Source organism: Ammospiza nelsoni, chromosome 1 (genome assembly GCF_027579445.1).
Source record: "Ammospiza nelsoni isolate bAmmNel1 chromosome 1, bAmmNel1.pri, whole genome shotgun sequence".
NCBI classification, from domain to species: Eukaryota; Metazoa; Chordata; class Aves; order Passeriformes; family Passerellidae; genus Ammospiza; species Ammospiza nelsoni.
The window spans coordinates 154,933,436-154,952,443 of NC_080633.1; the positions used below are offsets into that span (position 1 = coordinate 154,933,436).

The 19,008-nt window shown below is 61.6% G+C and overlaps 2 protein-coding genes across 4 annotated transcripts in view; one reads left to right on the plus strand and one right to left on the minus strand.

Moving 5' to 3' along the window:
• The window catches only part of PLEC (plectin), a 57,659-nt gene extending 39,553 nt beyond the window's left edge, over positions 1 to 18,106 (plus strand). For all 3 annotated transcript variants that reach the window (XM_059482462.1, XM_059482454.1, XM_059482447.1), the window contains 12 exons: positions 349 to 503; positions 578 to 704; positions 784 to 967; positions 1,684 to 1,841; positions 2,990 to 3,168; positions 4,181 to 4,319; positions 4,407 to 4,763; positions 5,541 to 5,624; positions 5,706 to 5,810; positions 5,982 to 6,080; positions 7,705 to 11,085; positions 11,611 to 18,106. In XM_059482462.1, coding sequence (XP_059338445.1) covers positions 349 to 503; positions 578 to 704; positions 784 to 967; positions 1,684 to 1,841; positions 2,990 to 3,168; positions 4,181 to 4,319; positions 4,407 to 4,763; positions 5,541 to 5,624; positions 5,706 to 5,810; positions 5,982 to 6,080; positions 7,705 to 11,085; positions 11,611 to 17,940 — 11,298 coding nt within the window. In that variant the 3' untranslated portion in view covers positions 17,941 to 18,106. The remainder of the gene's footprint in view (positions 1 to 348; positions 504 to 577; positions 705 to 783; positions 968 to 1,683; positions 1,842 to 2,989; positions 3,169 to 4,180; positions 4,320 to 4,406; positions 4,764 to 5,540; positions 5,625 to 5,705; positions 5,811 to 5,981; positions 6,081 to 7,704; positions 11,086 to 11,610) is intronic.
• Positions 1 to 19,008, minus strand: part of LOC132078984 (NAD(P)(+)--arginine ADP-ribosyltransferase 2-like) — a 348,971-nt gene that overhangs the window by 105,661 nt on the left and 224,302 nt on the right. The gene's annotated exons all lie outside the window — the stretch shown is intronic.

Below are 19,008 nucleotides of genomic sequence, written 5' to 3' on the forward strand. Positions count from 1 at the left end.
GGGGCGCACTGGGGAATATCGGGGGCACACTGGGGAATATCGGGGGCCACACTGTGGAATATCAGGGGGCACACTGGGGAATATGGGGGCGCACTGGGGAATATCAGGGAGCACCCTGGGGAATATGGGGACACACTGGGGAATATGGGGGCGCACTGGAGAATGTGGGGGCACACTGGGGAATATCGGGGGACACACTGGGGAATATCGGGGGACACACTGGGGAATATGGAGGCGCACTGGGGAATGTGGGGGCACACTGGGGAATGTGGGGGCGCACTGGGGAATATGGGAGAGGCACAGATGGACACAAGACCCACAACCCCACCCTGTCCCCCTGCCCCGCAGGTGACCGTGCACAAGAACGACACCTGTGCCCTGGTGAACCACGCGCAGCCGCAGCAGTGGCGGGTGCTGAGCGCCGCGGGCAGCGAGGCCGTCGTGCCCTCGGTCTGCTTCCTCCTGCCACCCCCCAACAAGGAGGCCCTGGATGCCGTGCACAGGTGGGGACGGTGACCCTGCACCCCCCCCGGGTGTCCCCGCTGCGTGCCCCCCCTCTAACTCCACATCCCCACAGGCTGGAGGGCACCCACCAGCAGCTGCTGGGGCTGTGGCAGCAGCTGCACCAGGACCTGCGCAGCCTCCGCGCCTGGCAGTACCTGATGCGGGACATCCAGCAGATCCACTCCTGGACGCAGGTCACGGTGAGTTCCCGGGGGTCTCGGAGCCCCGTGGGGGTCCCGGGGGTCCCAGCAAGGGCTGACGGGGCCGTATCCCCCCCAGTTCCGCACGCTGCCGGCCGAGGAGGTGCGCCAGGTGCTGTCCAGCCTGGAGAGGCACTACCAGGAGTTCCTGCGGGACAGCCAGGACTCGCAGAGCTTCCAGCCCGACGACCGGCTGCAGGTGGAGCGCGACTACAACGCCTGCACTCACAAGTACGAGCTGCTGCTGCGGAGCCAGGAGAAAGGTGGGTGTGCCCTCTCTGCCTCTCTGAAAGGTGGGGGTGCCCAGGGTTTCCCCGGCTCCTTGGGGTGACCTGCAGGTCCTTGTGTTGTCCCTGGGGTGACCTGCAGGTCCTTGTGGTGTCTCTGGCGTATTGCCATGGTGCTGAGCTGTCCCAGTCTCCCCCGTCCTAACGTTGTGGGGTGTCCCCAGGGTGCTGAGCCATCCCTGCATCCTCCGTTCCCACCATGGGTCCCCAGGGTGTCCCCACAGTCTGAGCCATCCGTGTGTCCCCTCCCCCTGCTGTGGGTCCTTGGAGTGTCCCCAGGGTGCTGAGCCATCCCTGTGTCACTGTGAGTCCCCAGGGTGCCCCCATGGTGCTGAGCCATCCCTGTCCCTGCTGTGGGTCCCCAGGGTGTGCCCAGGGCACTCAGCCATCTGTGTCCCCTCTCCCTGCTGTGGGTCCCTGTGGTGTCCCCAGGGTCCTGAGCCATCCCTGTGTCTCCTCTCCCTACTGTGGGTCCCTGTGTTGTCCCCATGGTGCTGAGCCATTCTCGTGTCACTGTGGGTCCCCACGGTGTCCCCGCAGTGTCCCAGGGCACTCAGCCATCTGTGTCCCCTCCCCCTACTGTGGGTCCCCAGGGTGTCCCCAGGTCACTGAGCCATCCCTGTGTCACTGTGGGTCTCTGCGGTGTCCCCATGGTGTCCCAGGTCACTGAGCCATCCCCGCTGTCCCCACAGGAGAGCAGGATGAGTCTCTGTGCAAGAGCTACATCTCGCAGCTGAAGGACATCCGGCTGCAGCTGGAGAGCTGTGAGAGCCGCACCGTGCACCGCCTGCGCCTGCCCCTCAAGGCCGACCCCCTGCGCGAGTGCGCCCAGCGCCAGGCGGAGCAGCAGGTGTGGGACACGTGTGGGACATGTGTGGGAGCCTGGGGAACTGCCCCAGTGCATCCCCCATGTGTGGGAGCCCAGGGAACAGCCCCAGTGCATGCCCCATGTGTGGGAGCCTGGGGAACTGCCCCAGTGCATCCCCCATGTGTGGGAGCCCAGGGAACTGCCCCAGTGCATCCCCCATGTGTGGGAGCCCAGGGAACTGCCCCAGTGCATGCCCCATGTGTGGGAGCCCAGGGAACTGCCCCAGTGCATCCCCCATGTGTGGGAGCCCAGGGAACTGCCCCAGTGCATCCCCCATGTGTGGGAGCCCAGGGAACAGCCCCAGTGCATCCCCCATGTGTGGGAGCCCAGGGAACAGCCCCAGTGCATGCCCCATGTGGGAGCCCAGGGAACTGCCCCAGTGCATTCCCCCACACATGGGAGCCCAGGGAACTGCCCCAGTGCATTCCCCCACATGTGGGAGCCCAGGGAACTGCCCCAGTGCATTCCCCCACATGTGGGAGCCCAGGGAACTGCCCCAGTGCATCCCCCCCATGTGGGAGCCCAGGGAAGTGCCCCAGTGCATTCCCCCACATGTGGGAGCCCAGGGAACTGCCCCAGTGCATCCCCCATGTGTGGGAGCCCAGGGAACTGCCCCAGTGCATCCCCCACATGTGGGAGCCCAGGGAACTGCCCCAGTGCATTCCCCCACACATGGGAGCCCAGGGAACTGCCCCAGTGCTTCCCCCCAAGATCCTTAGGGTGACACCCCCAGGGTGACGCCAGGGTGACCCCAGCCCTGTTACATGTGTGTGACACGTGTAGTGTGCACAAATGGCCACCTCAGTGCCAGGATGGGCCTGGGGCAATGGTTTGGGTTGGAAAAGCCCTCAGAGCCCATTGAGTCCACCCAAGGCCACCCCTGAGCATGTCCCCAAGTGAGTCACAGGGCTGTAAAGTCTCCCCAGGGGTGGCACTCCAGCCCTGCCCTGGGCAGCTGTGCCAGGGCTGGAGAGCCCCTCCAGGAGGAGTTTTCCCCATATCCCTCCTCAACCTCCCCTGTCCACCTTCACTGATGGGCTACAGAGCCTTCCCCTGCTCTGCTCCTCCTGGGATCCAAGAGGAGGGGAGCATTCAGTCAGGGTTGGGGCTGAGGGACTCTTTCTCTGCAGCAAACACACCTGGAGCTGGAGGGCATCCAGAAGAACCTGGCCAAGGTCAGCGAGAAGACGGAGCAGGTGCTGGCACAGCCGGAGCAGGCGGGCTCGGCCCCCGTGCTGCGCTCCGAGCTGGAGGTCACCCTGCGCAAGATGGAGCAGGTCTACAGCCTGTCCAGCATCTACCTGGAGAAGTGAGTCAGCCCTGGCACCTGGAAACGAGCCTGGGCACCTGGAGGCCGTGGGGAGTCTGGGGAGAGCCAGCATGCTTTTCCCTTTCTTTTCCTTCCCTCTCCTCTTCTTCCTTTTGTTTCTCTTTTGCCTTTTTTCTCTTTTCCTTTTTTTCCCTTTTCCCCCTTTTTCCTTTTTTGTCTTTTTTCCCTTTTCCCCTATTTTTCCCTTTGCTGCTTTTTTTCCTTTCCCCCCTTTTTCCTGTTCTCTTTTATTTCCTTTTTCCCTTTTCTTCCAATTTCCCCTTTTCCCCTTTTTCCCCTTTTTTCCTTTTCCCCTTTCTTCCTTTTCCCTTTTCTTTCCTTTTCCTCTTTTTTTCCTCCTTTTCCCTGTTTTCCCTTTTTTTTTTCCTTTTCCCCTTTTTTTCCTTTTCCCTTTTTTCCCTTTTTTCCTTTTCCCTTTTCCCTTTTTCCCCTTTTTTCCCTTTTTTCCTTTTCCCTTTTCCCCTTTTTCTCCTTTTCCCCCTTTTTCTCCTTTTTCTCCTTTTCCCCCTTTTTCCCTTTTTCCCTTTTTCCCTTTTCCCCCTTTTTTCCATTTTCCCCTTTTTCCCTTTTTTTCCCTTTTATTCCTTTCCCCCTTTTCCCCCTTTCCCCCGTTTTTTCATTTTCCCCTTTTCCCCCCTTTTCCCCCTTTCCCCCCTTTTTCCTTTTCTCCTTTTATGGTTTCCCCTTTTTTATTTTCCTCTTTTTTTCCTTTTCCCCACTTCCCCTTTTTCCCTTTTTCCCCCTTTCTCACTTTTCTCCCTTTTCCCTTTTTCCCCCTTTTTTTCCTTTTCCCCCTTTTTTTCCTTTTCCCCTTTTTTTCCTTTTCCCCTTTTTCTTCTTTCCCCCTTTTTTCCTTTTCCCATTTTCCTTCCCTCCTGGGTCTGCAGTGCTGCTCTTCCTGTGCTGCCCGCTCCCATCCTGATCCCAGCTGATCCATCCCACTCCCATCCCGCTCCCGGCTGCTCCCACTGATTCCACCCCTGTGCCGCAGGCTGAAGACCATCGGGCTGGTGATCCGGAGCACGCAGGGGGCTGAGGAGCTGCTCCGCAAGTACGAGGAGCAGCTGAAGGACGTGCAGGCAGTGCCGGCCGACCTGGCTGAGCTGGAGGCCAGCAAGGCTGAGCTTAAGGTACCGGGACTCTGAGGGTGCCAAGGGGACCTGGGGGGTGCCTTGGGGACACCGCAGCCGGCCCTGACCGCTGCCCATCTGCCACAGCGGCTGCGGGCACAGGCCGAGGGGCACCAGCCCTTCTTCAGCACGCTGGAGACCGACCTGGGCAAGGCCAAGGATGTCAACGAGCGGATGGTGCGCGGGCACAGCGAGCGGGACGTGGACCTGGAGCGGTACCGGGAGCGGGTGCAGCAGCTGCTGGAGCGCTGGCAGGCCGTGCTGGGCCAGGCCGACCTGCGGCAGCGCGAGCTGGACCAGCTGGGCCGCCAGCTGGGCTACTACCGGCAGAGCTGCGACGCGCTGCGCCAGTGGATCCGCGACGCCCGGCAGCGCCAGGAGGCCATCCAGGCCGTGCCCATCACCGACAGCCAGGCCGTGCGCGAGCAGCTGCTGCAGGAGAAGGTAGGGCTGGCCATGGGAGAAGGCAGGGCTGGCCGTGGGGCAAGGTAGTGCTAGTTGTGGGGCAAGGTAGGGCTGGCCGTGGGGCAAGGTAGGGCTGGCCGTAGGGCAAGGTAGGGCTGGCCATGGAGGCAAGGGGTGCTCCCGGGCATCCCCAATGGGGCAAGGGGTGCTCCTGGCCATCCCCAGCAGGGTGAGGGGTGTGCTTGGGCATCCCAAATGGAGCAAGGGGCACTCCTGAGCATCCCCAGCGGGGCAAGGAGTGCTCCTGGGCATCCCCAGCAGGGTGAGGGGTGCTCCTGAGCATCCCCAGCAGGGTAAGGGGTGCTTCTGGCCATCCCCAGTGGGGCTAGGGGTGCTCCTGGGAATTCCACAGCAGGACGAGGGGTGATCTCAGCTATCCCTGGCCATGGTGTTGCAAGGGATTCCCCTGGCCATCCCAAGCAGAGTGCAGATGTGTGCCCATCTCTGTCTGTGGCAGAGTGAGGGGAGTGCCCAGCCATCTCCAGCCATGGCATGTTGTGTTACTCTTGGGTGGCTGCAGCAGGAATGGGACCATCCCTGGCCATGGCACGTGGTGGGTGGGTGCTCTCAGCCATCCCCAGTGGGATGGGCGATGCTCCCGACCATTTTTGGCTGCAGCAGGGTGAGGGATGCTCCTGACCATTCCCAGCCAAGTCAGGCCAAGGGGTGCTCTTGGCCATCCCTAGCCACGTTGGGGTGAGGTGTGCTTTTGGGTGGCTGTGGGGTGCCCAGGCTCACCCACATGTGTCTCGCCAGAAACTGCTGGAGGAATGTGAGCAGCACAAGGAGAAGGTGGAGGAGTGCCAGCGCTATGCCAAGCAGTATATCGACGCCATCAAGGTGGGCCTGGGGAGGCAGCGCTGTGTCCTGCAGGGGGTGGGCTCAGGGGTGGCAGAGCCTTGATCACTCTCTCCTCATCAGGACTACGAGCTGCAGCTGGTGAGCTTCAAGGCACAGGTGGAGCCAGTGGCATCGCCGGCCAAGAAGCCCAAAGTGCAGTCGGCATCTGACAGCATCATCCAGGAGGTGAGGAGGGGTCTCACTGCCACTGGCTGGGGGTGCCCTGCAGCTCCTGGGGCATGGCTGCTCACTGAAGGGGTGGATTTGGGACTGTGGCACGTGGTCGTGCAGCCCCATCATTGCTGGGGTACTGGTGGGTAAGCTCCCCTCTCTCGTGCTGACCCCCTGTCTCCACAGTACGTGGACCTGCGGACGCAGTACAGTGAGCTGACCACGCTCACCACCCAGTACATCAAGTTCATCACCGAGACACTGCGGCGGCTGGAGGACGAGGAGGTAGGGAGTGGTGCAGTGCAGCATGGCCAGCTGTGTGACCAAAAGGAGCGCAGTTCACGGGGTCCCTGGCCCCATCACTAACAGCAGCCCATGGTTGTGGCTCCAGCCCTGGCCCCATCACTAACATCAGCCCACAGCCATGACTCCAGCCCTTTCACTGGTGGTAGCTCACATCCATGACTCTGGTACCACCACTAATGCCAGCCCATGGCTGTGATTCCAGCCCCATCGTTAACACCAGCTCACAGCCGTGACTCCAGCCCTTTCACTGGTGGTAGCTTATGTCCATGACTCTGGCCCCACACTAATGCCAGCCTATGGCTGTGACGCCAGCCCCATAACTAACACTGGCCCATGGCTGTGATTCCAGCCCTGGCCCCATCACTAACAGCAGCCCCAGCCCATGGCTGTGGCTCCAGACCCATGACTAATACTGGCCCATGGCCATGACTCCGGCCCTATCACTAACACTGGCCCATGGCCATGACTCCGGCCCTATCACTAACACTGGCCCGCGGCCTCTAACTCCTGCTCCCTGCTGGGCTCCTGGGAGCAAGGCTGCTGGCTCTGCGTACAGGGGGTCTTTGAGCCAAGCTGGCTCTGGGCACTGGGGACTCTGGTGTGACTGGTGGTAGGAGGCACTTCCCAGATACACGTAGTGCAGTCAGCACCTGCCTGCGCATGCTGCTGTGCTGGGCGCTGACCCGTGGGGTCTGGCGCGGGGTAACCTCTCTAACTCTTGGTTTCTGCCCTTGGAGCTGCTTTGCCAGTGCTTTTTCTTGGGGAATTTTTGTGTTGGTGGGGATCTAATGGAGGGTAAAAAACCAGGATGACTCTGGCAGCCGTGCACCAGGTACTCACTCTGCGCATGCCCTCTCCCCGTGGCACCCTCCGCCTGCCCCACAGCTCACCCTCTCCTCCTTGCCCTCCTCCACGTCTGTGCTGCTCCGGGACCATGGGTCTGGTGTGGGGTCTGGCTCCCCTGCATGTGCTGCCTGTGCCCGGGCCCTGTGGAGCGTGCGGCTGCCTCGCTCATGGTGCATGTGGTGCGCCAGCTGCGTTGGCCCTTTGGCAGACCCTGCTCCCAGTTGCCTGGAGAGGGCTGGGAGAGGTTTGAACCAGCTGAACTGCTCTCTCCTGTTGAGGCTTTCCCGGCAGGGAAGGCTCTGCTGGCACCACCCTCGCACCGCTCCCCTCTCTTCTGCTCCCAGTGCTCCGGCCGTCTCTCTCCTTTCCCCACGGCAGGGGCTGTCTGTGCCAGCCCCCTCGCAGGGGGAGCCAGGGTGGTGATGTGCACGCTGCTCGCATCGTCTTCATCGCTTGGGCTCCGCTCGCTCTCTGTCCGTTCTCTCTGGAGCGTGGCTTCCTGCGCTGCTGTCTGGCTCCTGTTGCCTGTCTGCCTGTGCTGTCGTGTGTCCCCTGTCGTGCCACATATCTTCTGGAAGCTGGCGTCACCGGCTCGTGCGGTGGCCCAGGGGCCGAAGCCATTCCACGCGCATCTGCCACCCCTCCGCTGTCTCGGCAGTGTGCAGCTGGGCCAGCATCGATTCCACGGCGCGATCGCATCCCTTGTGATTTGTCTCTCTCTCCCCTCTCTGTCCCCTGCACCCTCTTTCCCCTCCAGAAAGCCGCCGAGAAGCTGAAAGAGGAGGAGAGGAAGCGGCTGGCGGAGGTGGAGGCGCAGCTGGAGAAGCAGCGGCAGCTGGCCGAGGCCCACGCCAAAGCCAAGGCACAGGCGGAGGCGGAGGCACGGGAGCTGCAGCTCCGCATGCAGGAGGAGGTCACCCGGCGGGAGGTGGTGGCCGTGGATGCCGAGCAGCAGAAGCAGAACATCCAGCAGGAGCTGATGCAGCTACGGCAGAACTCGGACCACCAGATCAAGTCCAAGGTGAAGCTGATCGAGGAGGCTGAATACAACCGCAAGAAGGTGGAGGAGGAGATCCGCCTCATCCGCCTGCAGCTGGAGAGCACCGAGAAGCAGCGGGAGAGCGCAGAGACAGAGCTGCAGGAGCTGCGGGCGCGTGCCGAAGATGCCGAGCGGCAGAAGCGGCAGGCGCAGGAGGAGGCCGAGCGCCTGCGCCGGCAGGTGAAGGAGGAGAGCCAGAAGAAGCGCGAGGCGGAGGAGGAGCTGAAGCGCAAGGTGCAGGCTGAGCGCGAAGCGGCTCGGGAGAAGCAGAAGGCAGTGGCAGACCTGGAGCAGCTGCGGCTGCAGGCGGAGGAGGCTGAGCGACGCATGCGGCAGGCAGAGGCCGAGAAGGACCGGCAGATCCAGGTGGCCCAGGAGGTGGCCCAGCGCAGCGCTGAGGCCGAGCTGCAGAGCAAGAGGCTCTCTTTCGCCGAGAAGACAGCGCAGCTGGAGCTGTCGCTGCAGCAGGAGCACGATGTGGTGGCCCAGCTGCAGGAGGAGGCCGAGCGGCTGAAGAAGCAGCAGCTGGAGGCTGAGCGCTCACGGGAGGAGGCTGAGAAGGAGCTGGAGCGCTGGCGGCAGAAAGCCAACGAGGCGCTGCGCCTGCGGCTGCAGGCCGAAGAGGTGGCCCACAAAAAGTCGCTGGCACAGGAGGAGGCCGAGAAGCAGAAGGAGGATGCAGAGCGCGAGGCCCGCAAGCGCGCCAAGGCAGAGGAGGTAGCTGTGCGGCAGAAGGAGCTGGCAGAGGAAGAGCTGGAAAAGCAGAGGGAGCTGGCAGAGGGCACAGCCCAGCAGAAGCTGGCGGCAGAGCAGGAACTGATCCGGCTGAAGGCGGAGATGGAGAACGGGGAGCAGCAGCGCCTGCTCCTGGAGGAAGAGCTCTCGCGGTTGAAGGGCGAGGTGAACGAGGCCATCCAGAGGAGGAAAGAGCTGGAGGAGGAACTGGCCAAGCTGCGGGCAGAGATGGAGGTCCTGCTGGAGAGCAAGGCCAAGACAGAGGAGGAGTCACGCTCCAGCAGCGAGAAGTCCAAGCAGCGGCTGGAGGCGGAGGCCAACAAGCTGCGGGAGCTGGCCGAGGAGGCCGCCCGCCTGCGCGCCCTCTCTGAAGAGGCCAAGCGGCAGCGGCAGCTGGCAGAGGACGAGGCCACCCGGCAGCGGGCCGAGGCTGAGCGCATCCTGAAGGAGAAGCTGGCGGCCATCAACGAGGCCTCACGGCTGAAGGCGGAGGCGGAGATTGCGCTGAAGGAGAAGGAGGCGGAGAATGAGCGGCTGCGGCGGCTGGCGGAGGACGAGGCCTACCAGCGCAAGCTGCTGGAGGAGCAGGCGGCCCAACACAAGCAGGACATCGAGGAGAAGATTGCCCTGCTGAAGCGCTCCTCAGAGAGCGAGCTGGAGAGGCAGAAGGGGCTCGTGGAGGATACGCTGCGGCAGCGGCGGCAGGTGGAGGAGGAGATCCGTGCCCTCAAGGCCAGCTTCGAGAGGGCCTCAGCTGGCAAGAGCGAGCTGGAGCGGGAGCTGAACCGCATCCGTGGGGAGGCAGAGGAGGTGCAGCGCAGCCGGGAGCAGGCAGAGCGGGAGGCTGAGCGGCAGCGGGCCCTGGCGCTGGAGGAGGAGGGCCGCCGGCGTGAGGCTGAAGAGAAGGTGCAGGCCATCCTGGCGGCCGAGGAGGAGGCCGGGCGGCAGCGGCGGCTGGCCCTGGAGGAAGTGGAGCGGCTGCGGGCCATGGTGGAGGAGGCGCGGCGGCAGAAGGAACTGGCAGAGAAGGAGTCGGAGCGGCAGATCCAGCTGGCACGGGAGGCGGCGCAGAAGCGGATTGCAGCAGAGGAGAAGGCGCACCTGGCTGCCGTGCAGCAGAAGGAGCAGGAGCTGCTGCAGACACGCCAGCAGGAGCAGAGCCTCCTGGACCGGCTGCGCGAGGAGGCTGACCGGGCCCGGCGGGCAGCTGAGGAGGCCGAGTTTGCCCGTGGCAAGGCCGAGCAGGACGCCAGCTTGTCCCGGCAGCGCGTGGAGGAGGCTGAGCGGCTGAAGCAGCGGGCAGAGGAGGAGGCGCAGGCCAAGGCACAGGCGCAAGCGGATGCAGAGAAGCTGCGGAAGGAGGCTGAGCTGGAGGCAGTGAAACGGGCGCAGGCAGAGCAGGCTGCCCTGAGGCAGAAGCAGCTGGCCGATGCCGAGATGGAGAAACACAAGAAGTTTGCCGAGCAGACACTGCGGCAGAAGGCGCAGGTGGAGCAGGAGCTGACCAAGGTGAAGTTGCAGCTGGATGAGACAGATCACCAGAAGGGCATCCTGGATGAGGAGCTGCAGCGGCTGAAGGAGGAGGTGACAGACGCTGTCCGGCAGAAGGCCCAGGTGGAGGAGGAACTCTTCAAGGTCCGGGTGCAGATGGAAGAGCTGGCCAAGCTGAAGAGCCGCATCGAGGAGGAGAACAAGGCGCTGATCCTCAAGGACAAGGACAACACGCAGAAGTTCCTGGCGGAGGAGGCAGAGAAGATGAAGCAGGTGGCAGAGGAGGTGGCCCGGCTGAGCGTGGAGGCGCAGGAGGCCGCCCGCATGCGGCAGCTGGCTGAGGATGACCTGGCACAGCAGCGAGCCCTGGCAGAGAAGATGCTGAAGGAGAAGATGCAGGCAGTGCAGGAGGCCACGCGGCTGCGGGCCGAGGCTGAAATGCTGCAGAAGCAGAAAGATCTGGCGCAGGAACACGCCAAGAAGCTGCAGGAGGACAAGGAGCAGATGCAGCAGCGCCTGGCTGAGGAGACCGAAGGCTTCCAGAAGACACTGGAGGCTGAGCGCCGGCGGCAGCTGGACATCACGGCTGAGGCCGAGCGCCTCAAGCTTCAGGTGGCAGAGATGAGCATGGCCCAGGCCAAGGCTGAGGAGGAAGCCAAGCGGTTCAAAAAGCAGGCAGAGGAGATCAGTGAGAGGCTGCACGAGACTGAGCTGGCTACACAGGAGAAGATGACAATGGTGCACACCCTGGAGATCCAGAGACACCAGAGCGATGAGGATGCCGAAAAGCTGCGGAAGGCCATCGCTGACCTGGAGAAGGAGAAGGAGAAGCTGAAACAGGAGGCAGCGCTGCTGCAGCAGAAGGCAGAGGAGGTACTGGGCTGCGGGTCCTCCTTAGTGGTGGTGGTACACAGGGAGGCTGTCCCTCTTCCCAGCCAGCCCACACCATCCCTGGGCCGGTCCCCAGGGACCATCACTGGGGATGGTGGGGCTGGACCCCGGGCAGGTCAGGGATGTGCACAGAGTTGTAGGTGGTGGAGCAAACCCCTCAGGCACTGTTGGAGCAGGACCCTGAACCCTTGGAGCCATAGAGGTGGGATACCCACTGCCTGGGCTTGTCTTCCACCCCATGGCACGTCCTGCTGCGTTCCTCTCTGTGCCCAGCTCCCAGCCTGAGTGCTGGGGGTTCCCTTGTGTCCTCCCCCTGGTCATCCTGCCTCATGTTGTGTGTGGCTCCCTAACCCCGGCTCTGCTCCTTAGATCTTACATGTTGTAGAGAGTGTGTGGGTGACTCTGTGCCTCCGTGCCACCCCTGCTGCCCGTCCCCCTGCCTCAGCCCACCCTCAGTGCCCCACTGCCCTCCTGGGTCTGACCGCACTGTTCTCTCTCCCACCCCAGATGCAGGTGGCCCAGCAGGCTCAGCTCCGTCAGGAGACGCAGCTCCTGCAGCAGAGCTTCCTGACGGAGAAAGATGCCCTGCTGCAGAAGGAGAAGTTCATTGAGGAGGAGAAATCGAAGCTGGAGAAGCTCTTCAAGGATGAGGTGAACAAAGCCCAGAATCTGAAGGCAGAGCAGGAGCGGCAGCAGCGGGAGATGGAGCAGGAGAAGCAGCAGTTGAAAGCTATGTTGGACGAAGCCAAGAAGCATCAGAAGGAAGCTGAGGAAAACGTCCGGCACAAGCAGGAGGAGCTACAGCAGCTGGAGAAGCAGCGACAGCAGCAGGAGAAACTTCTGGAAGAAGAGAACCAGAAGCTGAGGGAGAGGCTCGAGCAGATGCAGGAGGAGTACAAGGCTGCCCTGGCTCAGAGGCGGGAGATCATGATCCAGACAGATGACCTGCCTGGGGAGGCGGTTACAACAACCCAGCTGCTGGACGTCAAGGCTGTGCCCAATGGCCGGGATGCAATGGACGGCTTAGCCCAGAATGGGGAGCCGGAGTTCGCCTTTGACGGCATCCGGCAGAAGGTGTCAGCAGAGAAGCTGGCTGATGCTGGAATTCTGAGCAGGGAGAACTTGGACAAGTTGGCAAAGGGTGTTGTGAGTGTGGATGAGCTCTCTCAGAGGGAGGATGTCAAGAAGTACCTGCAGGGCAAGAGCAGCATTGCCGGTTTGCTGATCAAACCCTCCAACCAGAAGATGAGCATCTACGAAGCCATGAAGAAGAAGCTGCTCAGCCCAGGCACAGCGCTGGTGCTCCTGGAGGCACAGGCTGCTTCTGGCTTCATCATTGACCCTGTGAGGAATGCAAGGCTCTCGGTGAACGAGGCGGTGCGAGAGGGGGTGATCGGGCCTGAGCTGCACAACAAGATGCTGTCAGCTGAGCGAGCTGTCACCGGCTATAAGGATCCTTACACAGGTGACAAGATCTCCCTGTTCCAAGCCATGCAGAAGGATCTCATCGTCAGGGACCATGGCATCCGCCTGCTCGAGGCCCAGATCGCCACCGGTGGCATCATCGATCCTGTCAACAGCCACCGCCTGCCTGTGGAAGCCGCCTACAAGCGTGGCTACTTCGATGAGGAGATGAATCAGGTCCTGTCTGACCCCACTGATGACACCAAGGGCTTCTTCGACCCCAACACTCAGGAGAACCTCACCTACCTGCAGCTCATGGAGCGGTGTGTGACTGACCCGGACACAGGGCTTTGCCTCCTGCCGCTCACTGACCAAGCAACCAAGGCCAGAGAGCTGGTCTACACTGACAAGGAAGCCAAGGATGTCTTCAAGAAGGCCACAGTGACAGCACCATTTGGCAAGTTCCAAGGGAAGACGATGACCATCTGGGAGCTCATCAACTCTGAATACTTCACTGAAGACCAAAGGCGGGACCTGATCCAGCAGTACAGGACTGGCAAGATCACAGTGGAGAAGATCATCAAGATTGTCATCACGGTTGTGGAGGAAAGTGAGAAGAAGAGCCAGATGTGCTTTGAAGGCCTGCGGGGCCCCGTGCCTGCTGCCGAGCTGCTGGAGAGCAAGATCATCAACAAGGACCTCTACAACCAGCTGCACCAGGGCAAGAAGGCCGTAAAGGATGTGGCAGAGATGGAGTCCGTACGGCAGTACCTGAAGGGCACAGATGCCATCGCTGGTGTCCTGGTGGAATCTACGGGTCAGAAGCTCACCTTCTATGAGGCCCTGAAGAGAAACCTGCTGAGGCCAGAGGTTGCCCTGTCCCTGCTGGAGGCACAAGCTGCCACCGGCTACATCATTGACCCTGTGGGTAACAAGCTCTTCTCTGTGGACGAGGCAGTGAAGGCTGAAGTGGTGGGGCCAGAGTTCCACGAGAAGCTGCTGTCGGCAGAGAAGGCGGTGACTGGCTACAAGGATCCCTACACGGGTCAGACGGTTTCCCTCTACCAAGCACTCCAGAAGGGCCTCATCCCCAGCGACACTGGGCTCCGGCTGCTGGACGTCCAGCTTGCCACTGGTGGCATCATTGACCCTGTCAACAGCCACCGGCTCCCGCTTGAGGTCGCCTACAAGCGTGGCTACTTCGACCCAGAGATAAACAAGGCTCTGACTGAGTTCCAAGATGACGCCAAGGCTTTCTACTGTCCCAACACCCAGGAACACCTCACCTATGCCCAGCTGCAGAAGAGCTGCCACCGTGACAAGCAGACTGGCCTGTGCCTGCTGCCCCTGTCCGACGAGGCAATCCAGTCACAGCAGGAGGAGATCTACACCGACAGCCAGGCCAAGGAGTGCTTTGACAAAGCAACCATCGAGGTCCCAGTGGGCAGCATGAAGGGCCAGACAATGACCATCTGGGAACTGATCCACTCTGAATACTTCACAGAGGAGCACAGGCGGGAGCTCCTCCGACAGTACAAGACTGGCAAAGTGACAATTGAGAAGATCATCAAGATTGTGATCACCATCATCGAGGAGGCAGAGACCAAAAAGCAGGAGAAACTGACATTCAGTGGTCTGCGGGCTCCGGTGCCAGCCAGCGAGCTGCTGGAGTCCTGCATCATCAGCAAAACCCAGTATGAGCAGCTGAAGGAAGGCAAGAAATCAGTGAAGGACCTCTCGGAGACAGATGCAGTGAGGAGATTCCTGCATGGCAGCGACTGCATCGCCGGTGTCTATGTGGAGGCCACCAAGGAGAAGCTGAACATCTATGAGGCCATGAGGAGGAACCTGCTGAGACCCAGCACTGCCGTGGTCCTCCTGGAGGCCCAGGCAGCCACTGGGTTCTTGATCGACCCTGTGAAGAACCGTAAACTGTACGTCAACGAGGCCGTGAAGGCTGGCATTGTCGGGCCTGAGCTGCACGAGAAGCTGCTGTCGGCTGAGAAGGCTGTCACGGGCTACAAGGATCCCTACTCAGGCGATACCATCTCCCTGTTCCAAGCCATGAAGAAAGGGCTGATTGTCAAGGAGCACGGCATCCGCCTGCTGGAGGCCCAGATCGCCACCGGCGGCATCATCGACCCCGTGCACAGCCACCGCCTGCCTGTGGAGGTGGCCTACAAGCGTGGCTACTTCGATGAGGAGATGAACCGGACCCTCTCCGACCCCACTGATGACACCAAGGGCTTCTTCGACCCCAACACTCAGGAGAACCTCACCTACGTGCAGCTGAAGGAGAGGTGCATCGAGGATCCCGAGACGGGCCTGTACCTGCTGCCTCTGCGGGAGCCTGAGAAGCCAAAAGTGGTGGAAACCACTCATGTGTACACAGAAGCAGAGACACGGAAGGTGTTTGAGGAGACACAGGTGGACATCCCTGTGGGCAGCCGGGCAGGCTCCACCATGTCTCTGTGGGATGTCATGCACTCAGACCTGCTGCCCGAGGAGCAGCGTAAACATCTCATGGAGGAGTTCCAGTCAGGCCGCGTGTCCAAGGAGCGCATGATCATCATTATCATCGAGATCATCGAGAAGACTGAGATCATCCGTCAGCAGAATCTCACGTCCTATGACTACATCCGGCGCCGCATCACAGCTGAGGACCTCTACGAGGCCAAGATCATCACACAGGACATCTACAATCTGCTGAAACAGGGCTCCAAAACCTTCCGGGAGCTCCTGGATGTGGAGACTGTCTGGAAGTACCTTTATGGGTCGGGCTGTGTGGCTGGCATCTACATCCCCTCCTCCAAGCAGACTCTCAGTGTCTACCAGGCGCTGAAGAAGGGGCTGATCAATTCTGAAGTGGCCCGCTCCCTCCTGGAGGCCCAGGCAGCCACTGGCTTCATGATCGACCCCACAAAGAACGAAATGCTGACTGTTGATGAGGCGGTCAGGAAGGGCGTGGTGGGGCCAGAGATCCACGACCGGCTCCTGTCAGCAGAGAGGGCTGTGACCGGCTACAGAGACCCCTACAGTGAACAGAAGATTTCCCTCTTCCAGGCCATGAAGAAGGATCTCATTCCTAGCGAAGAGGCCCTCAAGCTCCTAGATGCCCAGATCGCCACCGGCGGCATCATTGACCCACACTTGGGCTTCCACCTGCCCTTGGAGGTGGCTCTCCAGCGGGGCTTCATCAACAAGGAGACGTATGACATGCTGTCGGAGCCCAGCGAGGTGCGCAGCTACGTGGACCCCTCCACAGATGAGAAGCTCAGCTACACGCAGCTGCTGAAGCGGTGCCGCAAGGACGAGAACTCCCGGCTCCTCCTGCTCCCGCTCTGTGACACACGGAAGCTCACCTTCCGGGGCCTGAGGAAGCAGATCACAGTGGAGGAGCTGGTTCTTTCGAAGGTGATGGATGAAGCCACAGCCCAGCGCCTCCAGGAGGGTCTCACCTCTGTCGAGGAGGTCTCTAAGAACTTGAAGAAGTTCCTGGAAGGCACCAGCTGCATCGCTGGTGTCTTTGTGGACTCCACAAAGGAGCGTCTATCCATCTACCAGGCCATGAAGAAGGGGATCATCCGGCCCGGCACTGCCTTCGAGCTCCTGGAGGCACAGGCAGCCACAGGCTACGTGATTGACCCCATCAAGGGCCTCAAACTGACAGTGGAGGAAGCTGTGCGCATGGGCATTGTGGGCCCTGAGTTCAAGGACAAGCTGCTCTCTGCCGAGCGGGCCGTCACTGGCTACCGGGACCCCTACACTGGAAAGCTCATCTCCCTCTTCCAGGCTATGAAGAAGGGTCTGATCCTGAAGGACCATGGGATCCGCCTGCTGGAGGCACAGATCGCCACGGGAGGCATCATTGACCCTGAGGAGAGCCACCGCCTGCCTGTGGAGGTGGCCTACAAGAGGGGCCTCTTTGACGAGGAGATGAATGAGATCCTGCTGGACCCTAGTGATGACACCAAGGGCTTCTTCGACCCCAACACAGAGGAGAACCTCACCTACCTGCAGCTCATGGAGCGGTGCATCACAGACCCAGAGACCGGCCTCTGCCTCCTGCCTCTGAAGGAGAAGAAGCGGGAGAGGAAGACGTCCTCCAAGTCCTCCGTCCGCAAGCGCCGGGTGGTGATTGTTGACCCAGAGACAGGCAAGGAGATGTCTGTGTACGAAGCCTATCGCAAAGGCCTCATTGACCACCAGACTTACCTGGAGCTGTCAGAGCAGGAGTGCGAGTGGGAGGAGATCACCACCTCCTCCTCCGATGGCGTGGTGAAGTCAATGATCATCGACAGGCGCTCGGGGCGCCAGTATGACATCGACGATGCCATTGGCAAGGGTCTGATTGACCAGTCAGCCCTGGACCAGTACCGCTCAGGCACCCTCTCCATCACCGAGTTTGCCGACATGCTCTCTGGCAACATGGGTGGCTTCCGGTCACGGTCATCCTCGGTTGGATCCTCCTCCTCCTACACCGCCAGCCCAGCCCTGTCACGGACCCAGATCTCCATGTGGACTGACCCAACTGAAGAGACTGGGCCAGTGGCAGGCATCCTGGACACGGACACTCTGGAGAAGGTGTCCATCACGGAGGCGATGCGCCGTAACCTGGTGGACAACATCACAGGGCAGCGGCTGCTGGAAGCCCAGGCCTGCACCGGGGGCATCATCGACCCCAACACTGGTGACAAATGCACCGTTGCCGATGCTGTCGCCAAGGGCCTGGTTGACAAGATCATGGTGGACCGCATCAACCTGGCGCAGAAGGCCTTCTACGGCTTTGAGGACCCGCGGACCAAGACGAAGATGTCGGCGGCACAGGCCCTGAAGAAGGGCTGGCTCTACTACGAGGCTGGGCAGCGGTTCCTGGAGGTGCAGTACTTGACAGGGGGCCTGATTGAGCCCGATGCCCCAGGCCGTGTCTCCCTGGATGACGCGCTGCAGAAGGGCACTATTGATGCGCGGACTGCCCAGAAGCTGCGGGATGTCAACACCTACTCCAAGTACCTCACCTGCCCCAAGACCAAGCTCAAGATCTCCTACAAGGACGCCATGGACCGGAGCATGATCGAGGATGGGACCGGCCTGCGGCTGCTGGAGGCCTCATCCCAATCCAGCAAGGGCTACTATAGCCCCTACAACATCAGCAGCGCCGGCTCCACCTCTGGATCGCGCTCGGGCTCTCGCACCGGCTCCCGCTCAGGCTCCCGGCGCGGCAGTTTTGACGCCACTGGCTCCAGCTTCTCCATGACCTTCTCTTCCTCCTCCTACTCCTCCTCAAGTTTCGGGCGCAGATACACGGGGGGTACCCAGGGCACCGTGGAGGAGGCTGCCCTTGCCCTCGCCCTGGCCGCATCCAGAAGCTGCGGGTGGGAGGCGAGCAGGGAGTGCCCCGGGGTGTCTGGGCCCCTGCTCCACGTGGCCTGAGACCTGCCAGCCCCCCGAGGTGCCGCCTCACCCGCTCCGCATGTGGCAACGCTGCTGGCTAATCACTAGTATTTTTTTTAATTTTGAACCTCCACTCTTCTCCCAAAGCAGTGCCTCAAGTTTAACCAAAAAGACAAGACTAATAAATTAATATATGCGAATGTGCTGACAGTGTTTGTATATTAAGAGACAAGAGAGAATACACACTACCCTCCCCACCCTGTGCCCCGGGAACCGGACATTGTTCCTGCTCCTGGCCGCGCCAATCCCGCCGCTGCTCGCACACGGCGTGGCCGAGCCGGACACCAAGAAAACAGTTCCCTGTTTGGATCTAACCACTTAGCACTCTTTTGTAATTAACCTGCCGGCTTCAGCCCCTGCACCCCAAAGGAGGAGACTGCCTTGGCCCTGTGGTGCACCCCACTGCAACCAATGTGCCAGAGGAGGACATCACCAGCTCCTTGGCACTGGACAGCCAGACACACCACACCAGCCCTGAAGCTGCTGCCTGGACCCCTTCCACGCGCCCCCAGTGCAGCGAGGAGGGGGCTTGGCACCCCAGCCCCCCGAGCTGCCCCATCTCCCTGCCTCAGCCTCCCGGCACGTCCCCACCACCACGCTGCAGAGCCGGTGCTCTGACCGTAAGTGCCGCGCTGGCGCTGCCCGGTGCTTCCGTGCCCTGCGGGGGGACCTGCCTCCGCTCGCCACTTCGCCCGCCGAGGGGCTTCGCTGCGTGCCCGCCTCCGCCAGCCCACCCGCTCACCTGTCCTCCGGGACGCGCCCGCCGCGGTCGGCCGGTCTGTCTGTCAGTCTCTCCGTGTATCTGGGAAGTGCTTCTGCTCGAGGTTGATTTCCTCACACTCATGTGGCTCCCTGACCCGTTGGCAGGTGTCTGCCAGAGCCCGCGCCCCAACCTGGGTCTGCGCAGCTCCTGCCCCCAGAACCCCCCAGAGCCGTGGGGGTTTTCCTGACCCTCACTAAGGGTATGAGGGCCATGGGACCCCTGCAGCACAGGGTGGGCCGCGGGATGCTGTAGCAGCCTGGCACACACTCATGTTAGAATAGGCA